General features: G+C 57.7%; 1 protein-coding gene across 3 annotated transcripts in view; it reads left to right on the top strand.

Moving 5' to 3' along the window:
- Window positions 1-23846, top strand: part of STARD8 (StAR related lipid transfer domain containing 8) — a 42493-nt gene that overhangs the window by 6027 nt on the left and 12620 nt on the right. Inside the window, exon 1 of one of the 3 annotated variants that reach the window (XM_058033001.1) lies at window positions 6345-6423. The exons of 1 other annotated variant lie outside the window; for it this stretch is intronic. Coding sequence is in view for 1 of the 2 variants with exons in the window: in XM_058033000.1 (XP_057888983.1) it covers window positions 17928-18000 (73 nt within the window). In the remaining variant the exon portion in view is untranslated. Of the gene's footprint in view, window positions 1-6344; window positions 6424-17924; window positions 18001-23846 lie in introns of those variants that run through there. One more of the 3 variants, XM_058033000.1, reaches the window with a different exon arrangement.

Genomic DNA, 23846 nt, shown 5'->3' with positions numbered 1-23846 from the left:
TGGCGGAAAGGTTTGGCTGGGCAGTGGTTTTTCTTTGGTCAGATCTTGGACATGCAAACTGCCTTAACATGCGCAGGAAGGTAATCCTTGTGCCTGAAGCAGCCCCTCAGTCCTTCTGGGCAAAGCTGGTGCACAGGGAGCAGGCATGGGGCTGTGGGAGTCTCCTGGGGCTGTGTGATGCTCACGGGAGTTTGTTTTCAAAGCCCCATAGGTCAGATGGGGAAAAAGCAGTGTGAGGTGTTGGCAGGCCAGTCTGATCACGTTAATTCCTTCCCTTCTTAAGAAGAACCCCTGAGCCCTGCCCGGGAAACATCCGGAGCGGAGGCGGCAGCGGAGCGGGGGTGACTCAGTTTTGGGGGGTGCAGGTGGAACACGTGGCTCAGCATCACCTTCACCTCGGGCCCTGGTGATGCCCGAGCCTGGGGGACGGGGCTGAGCGGGATCCCAGGTCCCGGGGATGCTGCGGGACCCCCGGGGCGAGCGGTTTCCTCGGCCGGAGGCGCGGCCGGGGGGGCTCGGCCGGGGCTGCGGGGAACGGGCGGAAGGGGAGCGGGCGTTCCCCGGAGCGGCCCCGGTCCCGTGCCCGCATCCCTGTGGGGGAGGAGCTGCAGCTGGGTCGGAGAGCGATGGGTCACCGGGACGGGGCCGGGGTCGCAGCTCCGCGCCGGGGCTCCGGGCGCTCCCTGGGGCTGCGGCTCCGCCGCGCCGCGGCCGCGGCTCCGTGCGGGGGAAGGCGGCGCGGGCGGGCAGGTGAGTGCGGGGCCGGGGCTGCGGGGCCAGGGCTGCGGGGCCAGCCCGGTGCGGGGCTGCGATCAGCCCGGTGCGGGGCCAGCCCGGTGCGGGGCCAGCCCGGTGCGGGGCCAGCCCGGTGCGGGGCTGCGATCAGCCCGGTGCGGGGCCAGCCCGGTGCGGGGGCTGCGATCAGCCCGGTGCGGGGCTGCGATCAGCCCGGTGTCGGGGCTGCGATCAGCCCGGTGCGGGGCTGCGATCAGCCCGGTGTCGGGGCTGCGATCAGCCCGGTGCGGGGCTGCGATCAGCCCGGTGCGGGGCCAGCCCGGTGCGGGAGCTGCCATCAGCCCGGTGCGGGGGCTGCGATCAGCCCGGTGCGGGGCTGTGATCAGCCCGGTGCGGGGCTGCGATCAGCCCGGTGCGGGGCCAGCCCGGTGCGGGGCCAGCCCGGTGCGGGGCTGCGATCAGCCCGGTGCGGGGCTGCGATCAGCCCGGTGCGGGGGCTGCGATCAGCCCGGTGCGGGAGCTGCGATCAGCCCGGTGCGGGGCTGTGATCAGCCCGGTGCGGGGCTGCCATCAGCCCGGTGCGGGCAGCGCTGGCAGCGGGGCCGGCGCGTTCGGTGCGCGGCGGGCGAGGGACGCGGCTGGCGCAGGGTGAGAGCTCCGTGTGGGTCAGTGCGGTGGATGCAGAGGGCAGAGCACAGACAGGGGATGCGGCTGACTGAGGAGCGCGGGCTCTGCTTTCCGTCCAAACTCGATTTTGGCGGTGTTCTGGGCCGTGCCCGGCTGTCTGTCGTGTCTGTGTGATGCCGGTCACAAAGCCGAGGCGGGGACTGTTCTGAGCCGACTGGTAAAGCAAATGATCCACCCAAGAGTCGGTCAGGTGACAAGGACTTCCACTTTTCATCAAAGAAAAAGCATTATTTTGTATTTGATAACGTTTTAATGATGCTTGTATCAGTCATCTTGTCCAGGCTGTGAAAATGCTTAAGGAGTTTTTGTTCATTTGGAACTCGGGTGCTAAAACTGGTTTGATGTGGCTTGTAAAGATGCCTGTGATAACAGGGTGTGGGTAATGATCTTGAAAGCCATTTATTTTGGGATCTAAAGGAGGAACTGCTGCTGCCTGGTTTCTCCATCGGCTGTGATGCTTAGTGAACAATTCCACCTCACACCTGGAGACTCATTCTTTCTGCTGATAAATGATCTCTTCAGGAATGGCCCAAATCACGCTAGGTGGACGGGGGCAATTCCTCAGGGGTGACAAGATAAGCTTAATTTATTGTAGGCAAGGGGGAAGTCGAGTTCTCTAAAGATCTCCCACTGCTACACCCCGTGCCAGTGACACTGCCTGTCTCAGAGCTGGCACATGTGGCGAGTTGCAGCCAGGGGCTGTTTGCCCCATGGGTCAGGGGGGACAGGATCTCTTGTAGGGGACAGGAGATTGTTCTGAGATCATCCACATGAGAGCAGGGAGCACAGATCCTCTCTGGGATCTCCTGGAGGGTCTGTGCTTGCTCCCAGGAGCCAGCCCTGCCAGGAAGATTTTCACAGGATTGCTCAGCATCGTCTCCCTTTTCACACGTGCTGGTAACCCTGTGCATGCTTCCAAGGATGGACCAGAATGGAAAACCTCATTCTTAGGCTTGCAAAGCACTGCCTTTATCTTTGGGAGCACAGCACACTTGCCTTGCCATGTGTCCCCCAAGCAGCCCTGCAGCCCCCTGTGCCCCTTGGTGGGCCTGTCTGGAGGCAGCAGCAGCAGCAGCAGCAATCCCCCCACTCCTGATGTTAGGAGAGGAAGCTCTGACTCAGGTGGGTGAGGCAGGAACAGTTGGATAATGGAGCTGGTTGCTCATCACTTGCCAGGGTTTTGCCTTCCAGGAGCTGGGGGCTTTCTGCTCTGTTCCAGCAGTGGCCACATAATCCGGATTCCTGGGATAAATTCCTGCTGTTTCTCCCAGATCTGTGGCTGCTGTTTTAATTGCCCGGAGCTCCAAGGCAGACACAGGAGCCTTGTTGCACAAACCCAGCTCCATGAATGATGCTGTTGTGTGTGTCTCTGAGCTTCTCTTTTCCTCCCTCTCGCCCTCCTCCTTTGGAAGCTGGGGAATTCGGCACTGCTGAGCTCCTGCCTGCTGTGTTCATGCAGCTGGCAGCACAGCTCCAGCTGCCATTTCGGGTGTGCCAGGCGACCTCTTTCCCCTCATTTCCCTCTCGTGAAGGACATTGAAGCCATCCTCCTCCTCTTGGCTGGTTTGCTCCCTTCCTGCTGGTGTGAGGCCAGTGCTGGAACATCCCTGTGGTCCTGGAAGCTCCAGGTGGATGGGCAAAGGTGGTTTATGGCCTCTCTGTGCTGCAGATTCACTGTTTTCAGTGGTGTTAGGGATGCCCTGTGAGCCTGGGGATCCTTGTGGCATTTTCTGGGTACCCTGTGGTTGGAAGGGCTGCAGTGGCAGTGCCTGGGTGATGCTTTTAGGGCTTGGAAAAGCCAACAGGTGTTCTGCACTAGGGCAGCTGGACAGAGAAAAAAGGGGCCTCCAAAGGTGGGCAAGGGTGCCAGTACTGGCTGGGCCAGCTCTGCCAGGGGGTGGCAGCCTTCATGAGAAAATAACACGAGTTTCTCCATTCTCCATCGACAGCAGTGGAAAAACAGAGCCATGGATAATGCATTAGCAGAGCAGGAGTCCCCTGGCAGCTGGGTGTTACACACATGCCCCAGAGCCCATCACTATGGGGCTCTGTTTGTATTTATATGCCTGAAAGAAAACTGTAAGCTTTTTCCCCCCATTTATTCGGGTTGTTGGAAAAAGCAGCAGTGAAAAGGCTGTGATGTGCTGGAGCAGGCTGTGTCCGGGGGCGCCTGGGTTCCCCTTCTGCTGGGGGTTCCCGGCTGGAACAAATGTGTTTTTCCCGTGGATTAGGAGCCGTATTTTGTTCCTTTCCGCCGTTTCCTCGCTGTGACCCTTCCGGGGGTTTCACGATCCGGGGGCAGCAGAGGGATCCGTGTCCCGCAGGGTGTGGGGGGGTCGCGCTTTGGGGACCCCCGAGCCCCGGCTGGGAGCGGCCGCCCCGCTCTGCCCCCTCCGCCGCTTTCCAGCTCAGCGTCTCCGCGAGATTTCCTGCTCTTGCCTCCACACCCTCCCTTGTTCCTGCTTCACGCAAGGAACCAGCGGAAAAATGCCCGAAACCTCCGAGCCCGGCGCTTTTCCAGTGGCCGTCAGCGTGATGGGACCACCCGGGTGAAAAAACCATCCCTGTCCCGGGGTGCTGGCTTTGGGGGTCAGCCAGCACCCGAAGTGTTTCCAGAGCCTCTGCTCACCCTCTGTCCCTTTTTGTCCCCTCCCCATGAGCCGGGGAGCCTGACTGTGGTGGGCTTGTGACTTGTGGGGGTCAAGGCTCGGCTGGGTCCTGACACCCGCATCCCCCTGCCGCCTCCTCTGCCCGCGGGTGCTCACAGCCTAAATGACCTCCCAGTGATCTCCCCCGAGCAGCAAGCTTGTCCCTGCGCTGGGGCTGACCCCGGGGGGCACTGGCTGCCTGCTGTCAGCCCCTGCCACCCCCTGGCCGCCCCTCGGGTCCAGCTGTCAGGGGCTCTCACGCACAAAGCTGCGGGAGGGGTTTGCAGCCAACAAGAGGCGCATTGAGCAGCCTGTGCTGGGTCCCTTCCCTCCGCGGGGACAGCCAGGGCAGGGGGGGCAGAGGTTGGTGGGAGGAGAGTCAGGAGCTTGGGAAGGAAGGAAGGAGATGTGCCTCTCAGACTATGAAAACAATGGGGAAAAAATCCTGTTTTTTAACTTGATTCTCCCGTGTTTGGAGCTTGGGCGTCTCTCCAAGCAGTGATTTCCAGAGGAAAGGTGGTTTCTGGCATCTCTGCAATGTACCTGGTCTCTCTCCTGTTTTTCTGGTCATCCCACCCCAGATCACTGCCTGCCTCCATCTCACCCTCTGCCCCCTCTGCCTCTCCCTCCATGCTTGGGCTGGTGCCTCCTGGCCTCCAGCCCTTTCACCTCTCATTACTCGCAAAAATTTCATCCTTCAAGTCCATTGTAAGCACTGTTTTTCCCTCTTTCAAATCACCTGTGGCCCCTCTGGTGTGACAGAAGTGTATGGTGCAGAGCCAGGTTGTGAGGTGTGTGTGCCATGAAGAAGGTCCTCCTCACTCTGTGCTGTTGGAATGGCAACTGCAGAGCAGTGCTAGGGGATTTTGGGGGACAGTAATAACTACAGAGCAGTGCTAGGGGATTTTGGGGGACAGTAGTAACTACAGAGCAGCCCCACTGCTCCTCTCAATGCCTCGTGGTGGCTTGCACCCCAACTGTTCCATTTGCTGGGTCTGACCACAGGGAGAGCTGGGGACAGCCAGGTGTGTCCAGAAATTGTCCTGGGGCTCCTGTTTGTGGGGGGAACAGCCTGAGGGATCCCTGTGTGTGCTGAGTCCTGCAGGGAGGTGGCAGCTGTTGGTGTCCCCATCCTGCAGCCCCACGGGCCAGGCCAGGCCCTGCAGTTGCTGCTGCCAGTCTGGGAGTGGAGGGACAGGGATGGATGAGCTGGGGGGGGCACGGGGGCCTGGGGCACTGTGGGACATGCACAGGGCTTGGGGTTCCAGTGGGGTCCATGTGTGGCACAGAATCACAGAATGGTTTGGGTGGGAAGGGACCTTAAAGTTCATTTAATTCCCTCCTCCACCATGGAGGGACACTTTCCATTATCCCATTGCTCCAAGCCCTGTCCAGCCTGGCCTTGGACACTTCCAGGGATGGAGCAGCCGCAGCTTCTCTGGGCAATGTGTGCCAGGGCCTCCCCACCCTCACAGGAGAGAATTTCACCCCACCTAACCCTTCTCTTTTTCAGTGAGAAGCCATTCCCCCTTGTTCTGTCCCTCGATCCCTTGTCCCAAGCTCTCCTGGAGCCCCTTAAGCAGTGGAATGGTCTCTAAGGTCTCCCTGGAGCCTCCTCCAGATGAACACTGCCAGCTCTCCCTGCCTGGCTCCCTGGCAGAGCGGTTCCAGGTTCCATCTCCATTTCCCCCTTCCCCGATGCGGCACCGAGGAGCCCCCGCCGCTCCAGCCCGGGGCCGGGGCTGCGGGCACGGGGCGGTCCCGGGGCGGGCGGTGCAGGGGATGGGGGCCGGGTCCCGGGGATGGGGAGGCGGATCCCGGGGATGTGGAGGCGGATCCCGGGGATGGGGAGGCGGATCCCGGGGATGGAGAGGCGGATCCCGGGGATGGGGAGGCGGATCCCGGGGATGGAGAGGCGGATCCCGGGGATGGGGAGGCGGATCCCGGGGATGGAGAGGCGGATCCCGGGGATGGGGGCCGGATCCCGGGGATGGGGGCCGGATCCCGGGGATGGGGGCCGGATCCCGGGGATGGGGAGGCGGATCCCAGGGATGGAGAGGCGGATCCCAGGGATGGAGAGGCGGATCCCGGGGATGGGGGCCGGGTCCCGGGGATGGAGAGGCGGATCCCGGGGATGGGGAGGCGGATCCCGGGGATGGGGAGGCGGATCCCGAGCTCTCCCGTGGCACAGCCCCGCACCTGCCGCTCACACCGACAACAGCCGGAGCGCCGGCTGGCACTGCCGGGCCCGGTCACCGGGTCCCCCCTGCGCCCCCCATCTCCCCCAGAGCCCTCCGTCCTCCCCATCCCTCGACAGGTCCCCCGAGAGCGCCGGACGGGGCACAGCCGCAAGGTAAATGGGGAACGTGGGGATGGGGGTCAGTGCAGAGGAGGAGGAGGAGGAGGTGGATTTTGGGGGAAAGCACCCAGCAATCTGCTGTCTTTGGGCTGTGCTCCGATTGTTGCACAAGCGTGGCAGAATCCCTTCCTGAAATCACTTCCAGCTCTGTGTGTAGTGGAGTGAGTCGACAGGCAGTGACGGAGAGATACAGTGGCCTCAAGTTGTGCCACGGAAAGTTTGGTTGGATATTAGGAACAATTTTTTCTCTGAAAGGACTGTCCAGCCGTGGCACAGGCTGCCCGAGGCAGTGGTGGAGTCACTGTCCCTGGAGGGGTTTAACAGCTGTGTGGCTGTGGCACTTGGGGACGTGGGTTAGTGGTGGCTTGGCAGTGCTGGGCTCGGTGGTCACAGTGGGTTTTCTAACCCGAATGAGATTCTGTGGTTCACCCGTGGCTCCAGCAGCATCTGGGATGCGCCAGGCTCTGGTACCGGTGTCCGTGCTGGGCCGGACTCGGTGCCTGGAGGAGGTGGCTGTGCTGCAGGCGGGGAGGATGAGGAGCTTGGAGCTGGCATGCAGCTCCTGACTGCCTCGTGCAGAAACTGGATCCCCCTCTGTCCTCTGGGCTGAGTCACGGCCATGTGTGGGGCGAGAATCTGGCTGAGAATCTGCCCCTGCATCGGCCGGTTTGGGTTCGGCACGTTCAATTCGGCTCAGTCAGACCTGCACACGGCTGGCAGGGCTCAGCAGGGATGGGGGTTTGGCCACCTGCCTTTCCCCAGGGCTCCTCCTCACCTCCCCTAGCTGGGATTAGTGCAGGTAGCCTGGTGGCTGGGAAAGCACGGATTTGCCATCTGTCAGGGGACTCCAGATCAGCCCCTCTCCCTGCAGTGGGGGAGGCTGGGCTCTGTGTCCTGGCTTTCAGTGCCCTGGGCACGTTTGCAGCAGGTTCCCTACCCTTTGTCATTGGTAGGGAGGGGTGGATTTGCTGTGCCTGTGTCATTTGTCACACTGTGACCCAGCAGTGCTCTGGGGAAGCGTGCTGCCAAGGTGAGAGGCTGCTTCCTCAGGGGCTCTTTGATGTGCCGAGCTCAAACACCGGCTCTTTGTGCGTTTGGATTTGTGGTTTGTGTTCTGAAGTGCTCTGTGTGCCGAGGGCAGCAGAGCCTCTTACACTTAAAGACCTTTGTACAGTCCCTGGGTGTTGGAGTGCATATCGTGAATTTTTGGCAGAAATCCACACTCTTTTCCACTTGCATACGTGAACTGTTATCAATGGCTGTGCCTTTTTCTGTTTGCACTCTCACCAAAGCCCAGCTGAGGAGGTGCTGTGCAGCCACCCCTTGCTGCTCAACAGGAGCAGGGGCCACATATCAGCTCACATCCCATCAGTCTCCCTCCATTCTTGCAGGGGGAAAATCAGCTCCCACCCTTATCCTGACAGCTTGTCAGTATTTTCTGTGTGTGGCAAAACACAAAGTTCCAGCACAGAGCAGGTATCCAAGCTCCTTCTGAGGAGCAGCTCACGTTCCTGCCATGTGCTCGCACTTCCTCCAAGAAATATTTTTCTGATAAAAGACTGAGAGCATAAATCCAGCCGCGCTTCCGTTGAGAATTCCTCGTCTGCATCGCCTGCAGTGCCCAAACCCCAGTGTGTGCTCAGGACAGGCTGCCAGCGCTTCAGTTTCGTAAGAGAACAAAATGTGGTTGTGCCCAAGGGCACGTCAGTACTTCCCTTTGGTTTTGTACTAATTTCAAAAAGATTTGAAGGTTCTCAAAGTCAATTGAAGTGAGTGGGAGAATGAAAGGTCACCCTTTCCCCGAGGGCATGCTGAGGCTGCTGCGTGACTTTGGGCAGGAGGACCAAGCCTGGAAGTTGGCTGGCACTGAAGGGTGCAGGCAGTGCTGAGGGTAAATCACTGCCAGCAGAGAGAAGAACGAAGTCTCCTTCCTTTAAGTGATCACCCCATGTAAAGACTGAGACAGTTTGCCTGTTGCAGGGGTTTGGGATTTTCCCTCAGTGTGGCTTTGGAAAGGCTTCTGCATTCGGTGTCTGTGGGAGTTTAATCCCCAAATTCAGGCAGGGTCTCTGGGGAAGGGAATGCCTCTGGAGGGGTCACTGTGGCCCTGATTCATGGGGAGCTGGGGGTCCTGTGGTGTGGTGGGACCAGGGGTCAGAGCATCCCTTAACACAGGGGTCTCCTTTCCTCCCCCCAGCCCCATAGCAGAGATGTTACTCCATCCCTTCTGCCCATTGGATTTGGTGACAAGGATTACCAGAGCCCAGAGATGAAAGCTGAGCTGTTTATGTGCATGTAAAAAGCTTTAGAAGCAGCATGGGGGCTGTAAAAACTGAGATGCTGTTGCTGTGCCACTCTTCCCATCCCATGCCGTGCCCATGCTGGTCCTGCTGCAGCAGCAATGGTACTCCAAGGCAAGAGGAGCCACAGGGAGTTACAGCTCCCAAAACCATGTCACAAGTTTGCTTAGCATGGGAACATCTCCCCAGAACTTGGGATTTCTTATTTCTCAACTTCCCTTCTTGCATGTGGTGTTCTACCCCTGCTGGGACGTGTGTCAGAGGTGTCTGGGGGGTTAGCCCTGGAGGAAAGCTGTGCTGGAAAGTGGCTGGAGCCTCCAGGGCTGGTGGCCAGGGCAGAGGAGCTGCTGTGAACCTTGGAGCAGAGCTCTGGAGGGGACTGGCACATTCCAGCGAGGCCGGGGGTCTCGGCAGGTTAATGATTGAGCTGCTCTGGCCCTTTGGCTCCTGCCATTTGCAGAGGCACCTCGGCAACATGGGAACCTTTCCAGGCTGCTGGGGATTTAAAGAGACAGGGCCTGTCCCTACATTTCCAGTAAGAGGATGCTTTTTTGGTGCTTTTTTGGTGCTCTTCCAGATTTTTGTTATCTGTTTGCCTTCTGTTCATTGGGTGTGTTACCTGCATGTGCTGCAGGAGGAGCATTGTTGGTGTGGAGCTGTGCTGCCCATTCCAGGCTGGTCATCCTCTCCCTGATGATGCAGATGTGACCCTGATCCCACAGGATGTGGCTTCCAGTGGGTCCCCATGCCTCTGGGTGCTGTGACACCCACGGGTGGCCGTGTCCCCAGCCTGCTGCTGTCCCCTGCAGCTGCTGGGTTAATCATTGACAGGTCCCTGTGCCACGTGGGCACTGGCCTGGCTGTTTGCAGAGCCCTTATCAGCACGGGGCACTCGTCACCCGTGCCAGTTCCCGGCAGAGCAAACGTTAACGGCAGGGCTGGAACAGCTTCAGCAGCTCGGGGACCCTCCCAGGGCTCAGCCACTTCCTATCCCACTGTACTCGAGGCATGTTCAATCTCAGTAGGGCTGCAGTGTCAAAGCCTGGGGGTCTGCAGGGCAGACAGGCCGGTGGGGTGGTCAGGATGAGCCCTGGAACATCTGGCGTGGTCCTGGGATGAACATCTGGATTTCCATGGGTGCTGCAGCCAAGGCTTGGTCCCATTGCTTAAGTGAGAGCAGGAGCTGGTGGCTTGTGCTGAACCTGAGGGGTCCTGTGTGCCCAGCCTGGGTGAGCTGGGGGATCTCCTGCCCTGCAGGTGCAGGGGGAGAGCACAAGAAAGCTGGCATTTAAAGGGCAAAGGAAGAAAAAAGGAAAAGGAGTGGAGAGGATGAGGCTCTGCTGGCAGTGCTGAGGGCTGGGCTGGAGCAGGGCTGGCTCTGAGGCTGCAGGTGGGGTTTGCTCTGTGGGGTTTCAGAGGGTTGGCCGCTGGCCCTGCTGCTCCTGCTGAAACTGGAACTGCCCCTGGCCAGGGGTGTCACAAGGCTGCAGGGCAGTGCCCGCAGCGGTGACGCAGAGGGCACCTGACCTCGTTTCATCAGTGTCATTGGGCAAGAGCAGGATGTCCGAGCCAGGGCTGGTGCTCCAGCTTTGCTTTTCCAGGCAGAGGGTTGCCCCATGGCCTCCAGACACCTTCCTGAGCAAATCCCAGGATGGCTTTGCATGGAGAGAGCCACTGGCATGGGACAGACACACTGGGCGCACACAGGGACTGTGGCTGGGTGAATTCTCCTGCTGTGAAGTCCTGGGAGCCGTGGCGCTGCTGGCTTGGGAGCAGCAAGGATGTAGGATGTTCTCCCACAGATAAAAATAATGGACATACACAAAGTGCTAAATCAGGTACAAGGCAGAGATTGCCTCTCTTTTCCACGCAGGCGATCTCTCTCCTGCTGAACCCTGAGCCCTGGCTGCTCTCTGGACAGAAATTTGTTTCCCAGCCAAGTGGCAGCTGACCCCACGCTTCCCTTTCCCATCCCCATGCCTGGCCTCACACCTCCACAGCTCTTCCAGCTCTGCTGAGAAATTCCCAACCCCAGCAGGCATGGAGGCGTTCTGCAGCAGCAGCTGAGCTGGATCAAACCACTCTGGGGCTGAAAGCACCAAGTGCCTGCTTATTAAGGGGATATTCAGGGGGCTGGGGACACAGGGAGTGCTGTGCCCTTGGCCTTGCTTTGGTGTCCTCTGCTGCACAGAGAGAATGGGATCACCCTCTCTGTGGCTGTGACCTGTGAGTGCACGGGAACACTGCCAGATCCTGGCACTGAGCTTATTTATTGTTTTATTTATTGTGCTGTCCCGTGCTGGAGGGCCCAGGAGAGCGAGCTCTCTGCTCTCGGCTTTGCTCTGTCCTTGACTGACTGCTGGAGGCAGCTGCTTCTCCACCTCCTGCATTTCCTGCATTTCTTCTCTTTCTGCTTTCTTGTGCCTTATGTCAGGAGGTTGGTGTGAAGGCAGCGTTTGTGCTTCCTAAGCCCCCACGTGTGTCCCTGCTGGGCTGCAGCAGCTGCAGGGCTGGCAGGGGGCTGGGGGGGCTGCAGGGGCCCGGGTACCCCATCCCTGCCCTCCACAGCAGGCTCAGGAGCCACGGTTCCATCTGCTGGAGATCCCAGCACAGCCCCTGAGGGACCCTCACACAGCCCACTCAGGGCCCCTGTGGAAAGGGTCTGGCTGGGGAGGGGGCACAGCTGCAGCCCCTGGTGCAGTGCAGGGCCTCCAGCAATGCCAACAGCTGCATGAGTTCTGCCCAGTGCCTCTGGGAATGGGGCCAGAGCTTTTGTGAAGTCAAGAGTGGGTCCCCAGCTATGAGCCCTTTTGGGGATCTCATGCTTTCCTTGCCAGGCAGAGTTTATGTTTGGATTTTGGGTTTTGTGCCATTTTTTTCAGGATCTGGCAATGCCACCGATAGGCTCTTCTCACATCACCAATGCAAACTCCAGACACCTTGAGATTCCCTGAGGCACACGGGGAACATTTGCAGCAGGGACTGAAGGGGTTAATAAAGCTGCTTTGCAATGTGATTTAAAAAAAAAAAAAAAAAAAAAAAAAAAGCCATTTCCTTCTTGTCCAGAGACAGTTTATTTTCTGGGCATTCTTCAGGACGCAGGGAGGTGCCTTTTCTTTAAGGCATTTCCTGTAAGCAAATTTATATTTGGCCTGGGGAGGGTGGGGAGAGGAGGTGGGTGCTGGGGAGGGTCTGCAGCCGAGCTGGGTGACCTCAGCTTTGGCTCCTTGTCCCCAATTGTGGAGGTGGCAGCTGCGGGAGGTGCTGGCTGGGCTGGCTGTCACAGCAGGGTGAGGAACAGGGTCCCTCCTGTCACTGCAGGGTGAGAGCAGGGTCCCTCCTGTCACTGCAGGGTGAGAGCAGGGTCCTGCAGGTCCCTCCTGTCACTGCAGGGTGAGAGCAGGGTCCCTCCTGTCACTGCAGGGTGAGAGTGGGGTCCCTTCTGTCACTGCAGGGTGAGAGCAGGGTCCTGCAGGTCCCTCCTGTCACTGCAGGGTGAGAGCAGGGTCCTGCAGGTCCCTCCTGTCACTGCAGGGTGAGAGCAGGGTCCTGCAGGTCCCTCCTGTCACTGCAGGGTGAGAGCAGGGTCCTGCAGGTCCCTCCTGTCACAGCAGGGTGAGAGCAGGGTCCTGCAGGGTCCCCTGTGCCCTGGCAGTGCTGCTGCCACTGTGCTGAGCCTGAGCTGGCACCCTTGAGGCTGCTTTCATGCCATCCCTTCCATTGTCTTTAAGATGATGAAGATAAGAGCTGCTGAACCCCGTTATCCTGTCATTGGTGTCCTCCCTCCCCCAGGATGGCTTTGATTGCCGCTGAAAAGTCCAAGAAGCCAAGGTGGAAATGCAGCAGATCATGAGCATTCCCTGTGCCCCTGGGGTGGGTAGTGCAGGTTTAACTCTTTCCCTGAGGATATTTGGTCAGATCCTGGGCCAGGGGCTGCAGCCAGACCCTGATGCCCCAGGCTGGGCTCCCCCAGGCTCGAGCTGCCCCCCAATGTTCCCCGTGCCAATTTTCTTCTCCCCCATTTTGTTTTCCTTTTATTACCGTGATTTCCTAACATCGGAAGAGGCGAGTTATGAAACTGGAGTTATCCAAACACGTCTTGTTTGAAGATAGCGTTTCATGCAGCAGATGCAGCTTCCTGCCCTGTAAATGGCTCCCATTGTTTTGCCTTGGCTCCCGGCCCCACAGCGCTGGGGTGTCGCTCTGCTCCAGCAGCCACAGGAGTGGTGGTCCCGGGGCTGGGCTGGGAGCACTGGTGCTCTGAAAGCACCTGGGGCTGCCTCAGGTTAAAGGCAGGGAGCTGGCAGGGTGCTGGTTTGGTTGGCTGCAAACATCACCTGCAAGCTGGGGTCCTTGTGTGCTGGGCCAGGCACAGGGGTGGCACGGATGGATGGCGTGTGCATGGCAGGAGGAAGGGAAGAGGGGGTAAATAAAAGAGGTGGTGTTGGTTGGTGTGGTGAGGACAATTCCCAGCACAAAAGAAGCAGCACACATTTTTAATTTAATTTTTTGATTATTTTTTTTAGTGTTTAAATGCAAAGAGAGGGTTCAGAGGTGACCCTCAGGTGCTGCTGAGGCACTGGGAAGAAATTCTTTCCTGTGAGAGTACTGAGGCCCTGGCAGCACAGGTTGCCCAGAGAAGCTGTGGCTGCCCCATCCCTGGAAGTGTCCAAGGCCAGGCTGGATGAAGTTTGGAGTAACCTGGTCTGGTGGCAGGGCTTGGAACTGGATGAGCTGAAAGGTCCCTTCCAAACTAAACCATCCTTTAGTCAATGATTCTGTGATCACTGTGGTTCTCTCTGTGACTGAAGCAGTGCTCACAGTCAGGTTTGCTGGTGAGCTGCAGTTTTGTGCCCATGTTCCCCCTGGGCACTGCCAGCCTGCCCTTGGGTGCGTGTCCTGCAGCTCCAGCCAGCTCTGGCTACCGCAGGATCCCGGGCACAGGGAGGGGCAGCAGGAACAGGCTGGGACCTGGTGAGTTTTGGGTGGATGTCCTTCCCCACCGGCAGAGCTGCTTTGAGAGGAGCTGGGTGTGCCCAAAGCTCTTCCTCTGACTGAGGAAGGCCGGCGGGGATCACGCTGTCCCTGGAGCTCGGGCACGGCTGCCGTGCTGCAGCCACGCTTGTGAGGCTGCCTCTCTTCTCCTGCTCTCACAGCCTTCCCACCTGCTCGAGCAGCAGGGATTGTTTTTTAATTAATTTTTTGTTTCTGTGAACACTGTTAGGGGCTGGGGAGCTGCAGCTGTTGGCTCATTAATGAGGTTCTCTGCAGAACCGTGGCAGGAAGCAGTGCTGGACCCTTGGCTGAGCTCGCAGGTTGACGCTTTTCCTTCCTGCCCTTCTCAGCAAAGCAAAGTCACTTTGTGGCCGCCCCCACCTCAGCCCCTGCTCCCTCCCTGCTTTGGGTGTCAATTTTTGCTCTGAGGGTTGGGCTGGGGTCCCCCAGGCAGGGTCCTGAGTCTTGTGTCTCTGTTCCTTTGGCCATAGCAGTTGGAGACGACAGAGATAGCAAGGTCAGCAGTCTCAATGACTGGCGTTTGATAAGGTTCACTGATATTTTATCAGTGGTCTCTAAGGACAGAAGGAAACTTTGTGAGTTAAGAACATCTGTCTTGGCAGGGCCACATCCCCCTGAGTGCTCAGTGCTGGCTCGAGATGGAACTCAAATCCTCAGAGATCCCATTCTGTCCTTGCTGCCAGCACCCACAGAGGTCTTGGCTGCTCCTGGGCTGTTCTCTGGCTGTGCTGGCAGAGCCACTCACCTGCCCAGCTGCTTCACCTGGCATTCACCTGCTCTCATGGTGCTCCTTGAGCAGGGACTGAGCTGTGAAGGGCTCCTGGCAGCATGTGAAGGACTGGGTTCCATGGATTATTGAGCATTTGTGTTTCTTGGCCAGGCTCCTCAGCCCATCGTGGCACAGAGTGATGCACTGGTGGCTTTGCCAGTGCTTTCCCTGTTGTTCCAGCACTGCTCCCCTTCAGCTCATCCCCAGCTCTGCCGAGCTCCTGGGTGGGGATGGTGTTCTGCAGTGGAAGGGGGAGGAGATGCCATGTCCCACCTCTCTGTGGGAATGCTCTGGAGACCCAGGAGAGCCAAGACCAGCTCCTGCAGCCCTGCTGGTGCTCTCAGGCTGCAGGGACCCTGTGCCACCCCGCAGTGCGTGGGCAGGTGGGAATGAAGCCCTGGGTGAGCAGCCGGCGGGAAGAGCGGCGCGTCCTTGCGAGCGGCGGTCACGGCCCGGTGTCACCTGTCACATGCCAGGCAGGGCACTGGAGCGTGGCTGGCCTTGTGTGCGTGGCTGTGGCTCAGAGAGGCACTGCTGGGTGAGCAGCCACACCTCCAGCCTCTGGGACTGGGATTTTGGGCAAATCAAGGCACAAGGTGTCCTGGATGGGGCTGGGGGCAGGTGCTGCTCGTCCTCAGAGATGCTGAGGTGTGCTGGGGATTTGGGCCCCTTCTGAGAACTCACGTTTGAGTCAAAAATTAGTCATAAAATTAGATGGATAAAGTTCTAGAAGGGTTTTGAGCTGATTGATTGACCACAAACACATCAGCCAGCAGCACTGGGGGAGAGCTTCGCTGAGGCAAAGCCTTCCTCAGAAACACCAGTGGGGCAACTGCTGCGCACTGCTGGGAGTGGAAAGGAATGCTGGCTTGGGGAAAGATGAGCATTTTAGAGTGTTCTGAAGGACACAGCCCTGCCTGCTGGGGATGGCTCCCCTGCCATGCACAGCTGCTGTGGTGGGGGTTTGGCTGGTGAGGTTCCTCCCTATGTGAAAGCAGTGGCTATTGCAGAATGACTGTCTTGAGGCCAAAGTGCTCTTAGTATCACCCCTGGGAAGCTGTGAACAGGCTGGAGCCTTTGCCAGCCCTGGCATCAGCCCACCATCAGGAGGGGATCTGTGCCCCACGAGCAGCCCCATCCTCACCATGCCCAGCTGTGAGCACCAGCGAGGCCGTTGTGCAGTCAGGCCCAGACAAAAAACCCCAAGTGGGCCTTGCTGTGACAAATCTTTTCCTTACAGAGGGGCTTTCACATGGAAGGGAAGCTGGAACAAACATGCCCGTTCCTGCCAAAGGCGCTGCTCTGCCAGTAACTGGCCTCTGCTTCTTACTGCAAGTGGTTGATGTGTGGAATTGGGGCTTCCTGCTGCCTGCTGACCCCTGGGCTTCTCCTTCTCCTGACCCCAGGAGCTGTTCCTCTGCCTCTGACCCTGCTGCTGGCAGCCACCGCTGTGGCTCCGGTGTGCTCGGCGTCATAACTTCCCACGAGCCGGAATGGCTGTGCCAGGGTGTGAGCTCCTGTGCCTGGAAATCCCTCAGAAGGATGGGAGCTGCTTGGTTAATTAACCAAAATGAAGAGGAACTGTTTGAACCATGTCTGGGAAGTGTTCCACCTGACTTACAGCAAAGATCTTGGATTTGGGGTTGTTTTTAGCCACAGAGCAGCCCAGATCCCTTTGTGCATCCTGGGATCCTTCCTGATCCATGGCTCTCCTCTGTGTCCCACAAGGCTTTGCTTGCCTTGGCTCCTCAGAAATGCTGTTTTTTACATAGAGGACCCCATTTTGGTCCATGCTCAGGTGCAGGGTGGGCTTGGGCAGGGTGGGAAGGGGCACAGGCAGACCTGGCTGTGCTGGATTCTCTGGTGGGAGGCAGATGGAAGGGACCATGTGAGCTGACTCTGCCATTCCTGTGAATTATCCTCAAGACCAGCGTAAGAGTCTCTAATATTGCTTGAGGCCAGGTTTTTCATCCTGTTTTATAATATTCCCTGACATTCCCCACATTCCTGGCAAGGAGACTTCTGTAATTTTTTGAAATGTTCCTTCATCTCTTTGGAAAACTGTGACATCCTTTAAGACTTCTTCAAAATGCTTTTGTCCTGCTGTTCTGGCACCTCCTGCTAGCTCCATAAAGAATGGGAAGCCTTCACCTTCAGCTCCAGCCCCAACATCATCTCCTTCCAGTTGGGAGATGAAGAAAGAGATCAGGTGCTCCTGTTTGACTGAGTGACCCCCCTAAACCTGATGTCCCTGGTGTGTTTCCACCCCTCTCTGCAGCTTTCACTGCCCCCATGTTTTTGGGATGATATTGGGCCTGTCACCTGAGCTTCCATCATTGTCACAGCCTGTGGGGATGGCAAGGTCTGGGTCTGCAGGGTCTGACCTGCCAGGTGTGAGCTGAGGGCGGGTGGGATGCTTCCCACTGCTGTATCCCTGGATAGGGATGAGAGACCTGTGGTGTTTCTCACCAGGAATCAGAAGCAAGGTGAGCTGATGCTCAGCTCATTCTGGGAATGATTTTATGCCAAAGCTCTGGTTTGGGAAGTGCAGGCACAGGGAATGTGGTTTTCACTACAGAGACTAATCCTGTGTCAGCCACAGCTTGTTGTTTGGACCGTGCTGACCCCTCTTCTTTGGGCTGAGAGGTGAGCAGATTCCTGCTGTATGGAGAAGAAACATTCCCAGGGCAGGTGGAGCACACTGGGCTCAGCACAAACTGGAATTTTGTAGGGAATTGGGTGATTTAATCTGGCTATCTCACATTGCAAAGAACTCAAGAACTGCTATTCTTGTCCTTGAACCATCTTTTTGAGCTTTTTGTCCTCTTTGATACCTTGAGGGACTGGGAAATTTATGATGATGAAATTTATGAAGACCCAGCCTTGGCTGTCACTTTTCTCATCCCTGGCACACAGAACCTGCCGAGAGGAGCCTCAGCTGTGGCTCACGGCTCTGGTTTGGTGATGATGAGGGTGGCCAGTCTGATGATGAGAGGGAGTTTTGGGGTGCCCAGACAGGACAGAATCTCCACCAGCCCCTCTCCCAGCGCCTGCAGCCGGCACCGTGCGGGACGCTTTGCCCTTAACCCTTTATTTCTCGGCTTGGCACGGGAAGCTGCGGCTCAGCTGGCGGCCCCGGGGTGCCGAGCTGTGCCGGACGGTGCCGTGCCGGGCCGGGCAGGACGGCGGGGCTGGGAGCGGTACCGGATGGAGCCCTCCCGGCGCTCCCACCCCCGCCGTGGCGCTGAGCCCTGCGGGGCCGGGATGTCCTGTCTGCCGGGGACACGGCTCGGCTCGGCTCGGCTCGGCACAGCAGCTCTGCCATGGAATCAGAGACCTTCCAGCCGCCGCTGGACAGCGCTGGGTGGCCGAGGAGGGCGTGAAGGAGGCTGGGGGGGGGGGGGGGGGGGGTCATGCTGATATTTTTTTCTGCGTTTTATCCACGGGTTCCAATGAACAAAGCCGGGATTAACAGCTCCTGCCATGGTGAGTCCCGGCTCTGTATTTGGATTGGGAGGCTCCAGGCAGCGAACGCTCTCGGGGGAGGTGGGAAAGGCTCTAAAATGACCTTTTTTTCTTGTTAGAGATTTCTTGGAAGCAGCGTTTCCTGTGCAGCAGGGCGGTTTGCTCCGGCTTTTACACAGCGGGGGCGAGCGCAGGGTTCAGAGGTGTCGCTTGTGTTGTTGTTAAAATTGTCGGGGAGGTTTTTATTTTTTTAATCTTTTCTCGAAAACCAGAATTTCCTTCACCTTTTTTTGCCGTGCCCGGAGCGGGGACGTGCAGGAGCCCTGTACCCTGCTGGGATCGGGGATGCGGCGGTGGCGGTGACAGAGCAGGGCTGGCATTTGTCACACCGCGAGCAGCTTCTCCTCACCGGCTCTGCTCCTCACTGGAGCTGCAGCCCCGGCAATATTCGGGTTTATTTCTGCCAGAGCCAGCCAAGCTGGTGGGAGCGCTGCGTGCCAGCTCCTCCTGATCTCCGGTGGTTTCCTGAGCCAAAATCCTTTGGTGCGAGCCTGAACCGCCCTGGCAGGCATGGCCAGGGGTGCGATGGTGCTGGTGCCAGCCATGCTCTGGGATGTGACATCACCTGCTGACACCAATTCACTGATTTAAAAGCAGTTTTCAGAAGAAGGAATGATAAAAAAACAGGGTTTGGAGCTGTGGGTGGAGGTGGAAATACCCCAAGCGGTGCCCGTGGGTGTGGGGTGCAGCAGAAGGGGGTCCTGATGGGAGAGAGCTGTGGGCTGGTGACAGTCCTTCCCTTGGGCACACAGAGCTGTGAGCTGGTGGCAGTCCTTCCCCTGGGCACACAGAGCTGTGGGCTGGTGACAGTCCTTCCCCTGGGCACACAGACCTGTGAGCTGGTGGCAGTCCTTTCACATGGCACACAGACCTGTGGGCTGGTGACAGTCCTTCCCTTGGGCACACAGACCTGTGAGCTGGTGGCAGTCCTTCCCCTGGGCACACAGACCTGTGAGCTGGTGACAGTCCTTTCACATGGCACACAGACCTGTGAGCTGGTGACAGTCCTTCCCTTGGGCACACAGACCTGTGAGCTGGTGGCAGTCCTTCCCCTGGGCACACAGACCTGTGAGCTGGTGGCAGTCCTTCCCCTGGGCACACAGACCTGTGAGCTGGTGGCAGTCCTTTCACATGGCATACAGACCTGTGAGCTGGTGGCAGTCCTTTCACATGGCACACAGACCTGTGAGCTGGTGACAGTCCTTCCCCTGGGCACACAGACCTGTGAGCTGGTGGCAGTCCTTTCACATGGCACACAGACCTGTGAGCTGGTGGCAGTCCTTCCCCATAGCACACAGACCTGTGAGCTGGTGGCAGTCCTTCCCTTGGGCACACAGACCTGTGGGCTGGTGGCAGTCCTTCCCCATGGCACACAGACCTGTGAGCTGGTGGCAGTCCTTCTCCATGGCACACAGACCTGTGTCCCCCTGAGAAATGTCCCTTGGCTGCATTTTTGGAGTTTGGGTTATGCCTTGGTGTGCCGGGAGGGATCCCTGCATGAACAGGGGTTCTGAGCCTGCACCCCATGAGCTGAGGGGGATCTTGTGCTCAGCTGCACATCCAGGACTCCTTGGGGTTAAACTCCTGAATTTTGCAGATATTTCTGGGATTTCAGGAGTTTAGCAAGGAGCACATGCAGGCACCTGTACTTCCCCTGCGCAGCAGGGACCAGTTGATAAACAAAAGCTGAGTCTGGTGGGGAAGGAGGAAGGATCTTGTGCTGAGCTAGGAAATACTTGATTTGGGGTTATTTTTGTATTGCAAAAGAGGAGAAGAGAGCCCTAAAGTAACCATTTATGCCTCTGCTGGGGATTCAGTGCCTGTTCCTTCGTGCAAGGGCTCGTGCCCATGCCAGGGCTGTGGCAGTGGCCACTGGCTGGGTGTGACAGCTGTGGTTTGGGCTCCCTGTCCCTGGGGACAGGTAGGGCTCCCACCAAAGCTGCTGCAGCCTGAGCATTCTTCAGCCATCAACGGGGTGGGTTTGTGATCCTGTACAACATGGAAAAAGCTGCAGCAGGACCACAAGGGAATTCTGCTCCATGGGTTCCTCTGGTAACACACGTGTTTATGCTAAATAAATGCATGAAAGTAGGAGGGCATTACCTCGTGTATTAAGGAAATAACTGTTCTTCAGTGCCTGGATTTAGCAGCAGGAGCTGGAGGTTGTTCCTCGGCGTGGGAAGCAGGAGAGCAGCTGCAGCAGGTCACATCCATGGGAGATACCAATGCTGCAATGGGTGATTGGAGCTCCCTGCAGAGCCAGAGCTGCTGCTGGTTCTGTTTTTTTAGCAGAACTGTTGGTGTTTTCCTTTGGCTTGGCCTTCCTTGGCCTTTGGTGGTGGCTGGGGTTGGGTCTCGTGCAGTACTCGGGACATTGACCTCAGTCCGTGCTGGTTTAACGCTCTTCCAGATGGTGAAAACTGGAAAACTTCTGCTGTTGTCCGTGTAAAGAAAAGTGAGATGTGATGGCTCCTCACTGGGAGGTGCAGCCTGGCTGGTACCTGTGGTGGGTGATGGATGCCAAAGTTCCAGCACTGCTGGCTGCCCTCGGAGCGACGGCGTCCGCTTGTCCAAACAAAGGGCGTGTGAGGTCCCTGGGATGGCCAACAGGAAAACAGAGCAATTTTAGAAAGGGTGGACTACAGGATGGGCAAGACAGATTGATTTTCTTCAGCATCCGAGTAGCTGTTCTCATCTGGCTCCTTGTGCATGTCTCATGACTGTTCTACGCCAGGTTGGATGGGGCTTGGAGCAACCTGGGGTTGTAGAAGGTGTCCCTGCCCATGGCATAGGGCCAGAATGAGATAATCTCCAAGGTTCCTTCCAACCCAAACTATTCTGGGATTATCTTCTGGATTTTTCTTTCTGGCTTCAGCAAACACCAAAGAGAAGGAAGAAACTTCACCCCAAGCCTGGATCCGACAGAGGTGGCTGGTGGCTGTGCTGGCACTGATAGACCTGCACAGGGTGGGCTGGAGACAGAGATTCTCTCTGCTCTGAGCTTGCTTTGCCCTTTCAGAGATGGAACCCCAGGTTCCCTCCATGCTGGGCTTACTCTCACACATGGGGGCTGCTGCTGTGCGCTCCCAGCACAGTGGGGCAGTCCTGCCCTCTCTGTTGTTCCTCTGGGCTCAGAGCAGCTGCAGAAATGCAGGTGGGGGAGGCAAGGACGGATCAGGGTCCTCACCTTCCTGGCCCTTTGTTTCTGTTCCTTTCTTTTTCCATCCCTTGTAGCCCCCAGACATCTGCTCTGCAGCTGCAGCCTGAGCAGTGGGACGTGCAGCCCTGAGCTGCCACAGAGCTCCTGCTCCCGAGTGCTCTGGAGCTACTGGGAGGAGGTGTTCTGCAGGCTCAAGGGGCTGCAGGACCCTGAGGAGCTGCCTGGGGGAGCAGGAATCTGTAATGTGCTGTAGGACACTCCCGCAGCCATCACAGCAGTGCCAGGGGACACTGACTTGGTCTGTGCCACCCCACCGTGTCCTGCTGCCAGCGTCCATCAGATGGCACGTCCCACAGCACTCAGTCCTTCTGTGCATCCCATGTTCAGCCCTGCCCTGTGGGGTCTGTGAAGGTGTTTTGGTGTGAAGAAGGGACTTGGGTTAGTGGTGGCCTTGGGCTCGATCCTAAACAGCTTTCCCAGCTTAAACCATTCCACGATTCCATAATCCTACACGTCATTTCTTGTGGCTAACATGTCTGCTTCAGTGCTTCCTTCTCATCTCCATTAAGAACAGCACTGGCTGCAAACCTGAATTTAGGTTGTTCTGGGTGTTGTTTGAGGAAGCAGAGGTGTTCTCTGAGCAGGTTGGGCCCCTCTCCAGGTGCCTCCTTTTGTGTGGACGGGTGCTGCAGCCTCACCTCGGTTTCCTGGTGCCCGCGTTCCTGCGTGGTGCAGCACAAAGCTCTGCACTCTGTGGGCGTGGAGGGCTGAGTAAACCAGACCTGAGGCTGCTGTTGGGTTCGTTTGAGGGGAGGAAATGACAGCTACCACATTCAGCTGATAAGGGTGGTCACACACAGCCCTGGAGCCCAGCGGAGGGATGAGTGGGCAGAGATAAGGTGGGGGAGAGCTCTGGGGGGCTCTGATGGTGCTGCTGGGGGTTCTCTGTGCCCAGCCTGCAGGGATTATGATCCAGATCTGATCCAGACACCCAACAGCCACAGTCTCCCTGCCCTGTGTGGGTTGTACCAGCCGGTACTCACAGACACCATCCAGCAATTCCCATACAACCTCTAGGATCATTTTTACCCCTGAATGTCCCTCGTGTTCATGTTCCCAGCAGCTGTCTGGGGGTGGCACAGGGCTCTGCTGCCATCCCCCTTGCCAGGTGCCATCCCCAGGCAGCAATGCCCTTGGGGCAGACATTTCAGGGCTGGAGGTGCAGGAGGCATTTGAGCAATTCCCGATTGGTGATATAGCAAGGAGCAGTTCCCAAAGCTTGTGGGACCCATTTACTGTGTGAAGGTTAATTATGGAAACACACCGTGTCTGGGAGGGCATCCAAGAGCATTCCTCCTTCCTGCCCATGTGCCCTGTCCATGTCTGTGCTGGCAGCTCCAACATCTCTGCCCTCTGCCGAGTGGAGCTGGAAGCAGGGGGTGCCCGTGGCTGTGTAGAGCTCTGTGAGCGCCCTGCCCCAAGAGCCCAGCTGGGTGGGCACTGAGTTCCAGCTGTGGAACCATGGAGGCTTCCTCCAAACCCCCCTGGGAGGGTTGGGATTGGCCCTAGGCTGCTGTGGGAGAGATGCCCTGCTCAGGAAGGCAGCTCTGATTTCTCCAGGCAGAGTCAGTCCCTCTCTCCCTGGTGGGATTCACCTTTCCCATGGGACACCTGCTCCAGCTCCTCATGTTCTCAAGCATTGAAGGCACATCCCCCTGGTTCAGGAGAGGAGTTGGGACTTTCTGTCATTCCTTTAAAAAGCAGGCAAGAAACTTCTGCTTATAGCCAGGAAGGAAAGCCCCTGTTGTAGGCAGTTTTACTTTCAGGCGGGATGGAAAGAAATCACACCAACACGAAAGGAAAAAGAGCAATTTTCTCCCCTTGCTGCTGGGGCTGAAGCTTCCCCCGCAGTGCCAGGCAGCTGCTTCCAGCTTTCCATGAGGTCACATGTGAGCAATTTTGTGGTGGGGTTTTCTCCTCACACGCTAATTGGCTGTGTGGGACGTTTCATGGGGATTTGGAACCTTGCTGTGGGAAGCTGAGAGCCTGGCCTGGGACTTCTTGTCAGTTTTGATTGTTAAAGTGAAAGTGCAGAGCTGGGGTTCTGGGAAGTGGCTTTCCTGCCTGTAATTCTGCTGGCCTCCAGTGTTCCAGGTTGCTTGTTTTAGAGCTTTTATAGAATGTCCTGGGCTTTTCCCTTTTTTCCCTGTTCCAGGCCAGAGTGGGGTGGATGGAGCACCAAAAGAACTTGAGATAGAAATATCAGACCCACAGCCAGGAGCCATTCCTGCTGGAGTCACCAGTGGTTACCCCAGGGAAATGCCACAGTGGAATCACTGCAAGAAGGAGATTGGGGAACTTTGTCCTTTTTTCTCCACTTCCCTGTTGGTTTTCATCCTTTTCTTCTGGAACAATGGGAACATCTTCTCTTCCTTCATTTGTGATTTCTACCCCTTCCTGGGAGTGCTGGAGGGGTCAGGCTGGGGGGATTGGACCCACTCAGGGTGTTTCTGATGGACCATGGTAGCACTGGGGTTACAGTCTCTGCCTCTTGCTGTGGAAACCTTTTCCTTGGGAAACACCTTCCAGCCTCAGCAGCTGCTGGACAAGGGCAGGGGCTTTGCTGGGGGAGGATTCTCTGGTGGCC

This window comes from Melospiza georgiana, chromosome 12 (assembly GCF_028018845.1).
Source record: "Melospiza georgiana isolate bMelGeo1 chromosome 12, bMelGeo1.pri, whole genome shotgun sequence".
Lineage (NCBI taxonomy): Eukaryota > Metazoa > Chordata > Aves > Passeriformes > Passerellidae > Melospiza > Melospiza georgiana.
The sequence above is the reverse complement of the archived record's forward strand: the minus strand, read 5'-3'. Positions and strand labels throughout refer to the sequence as shown.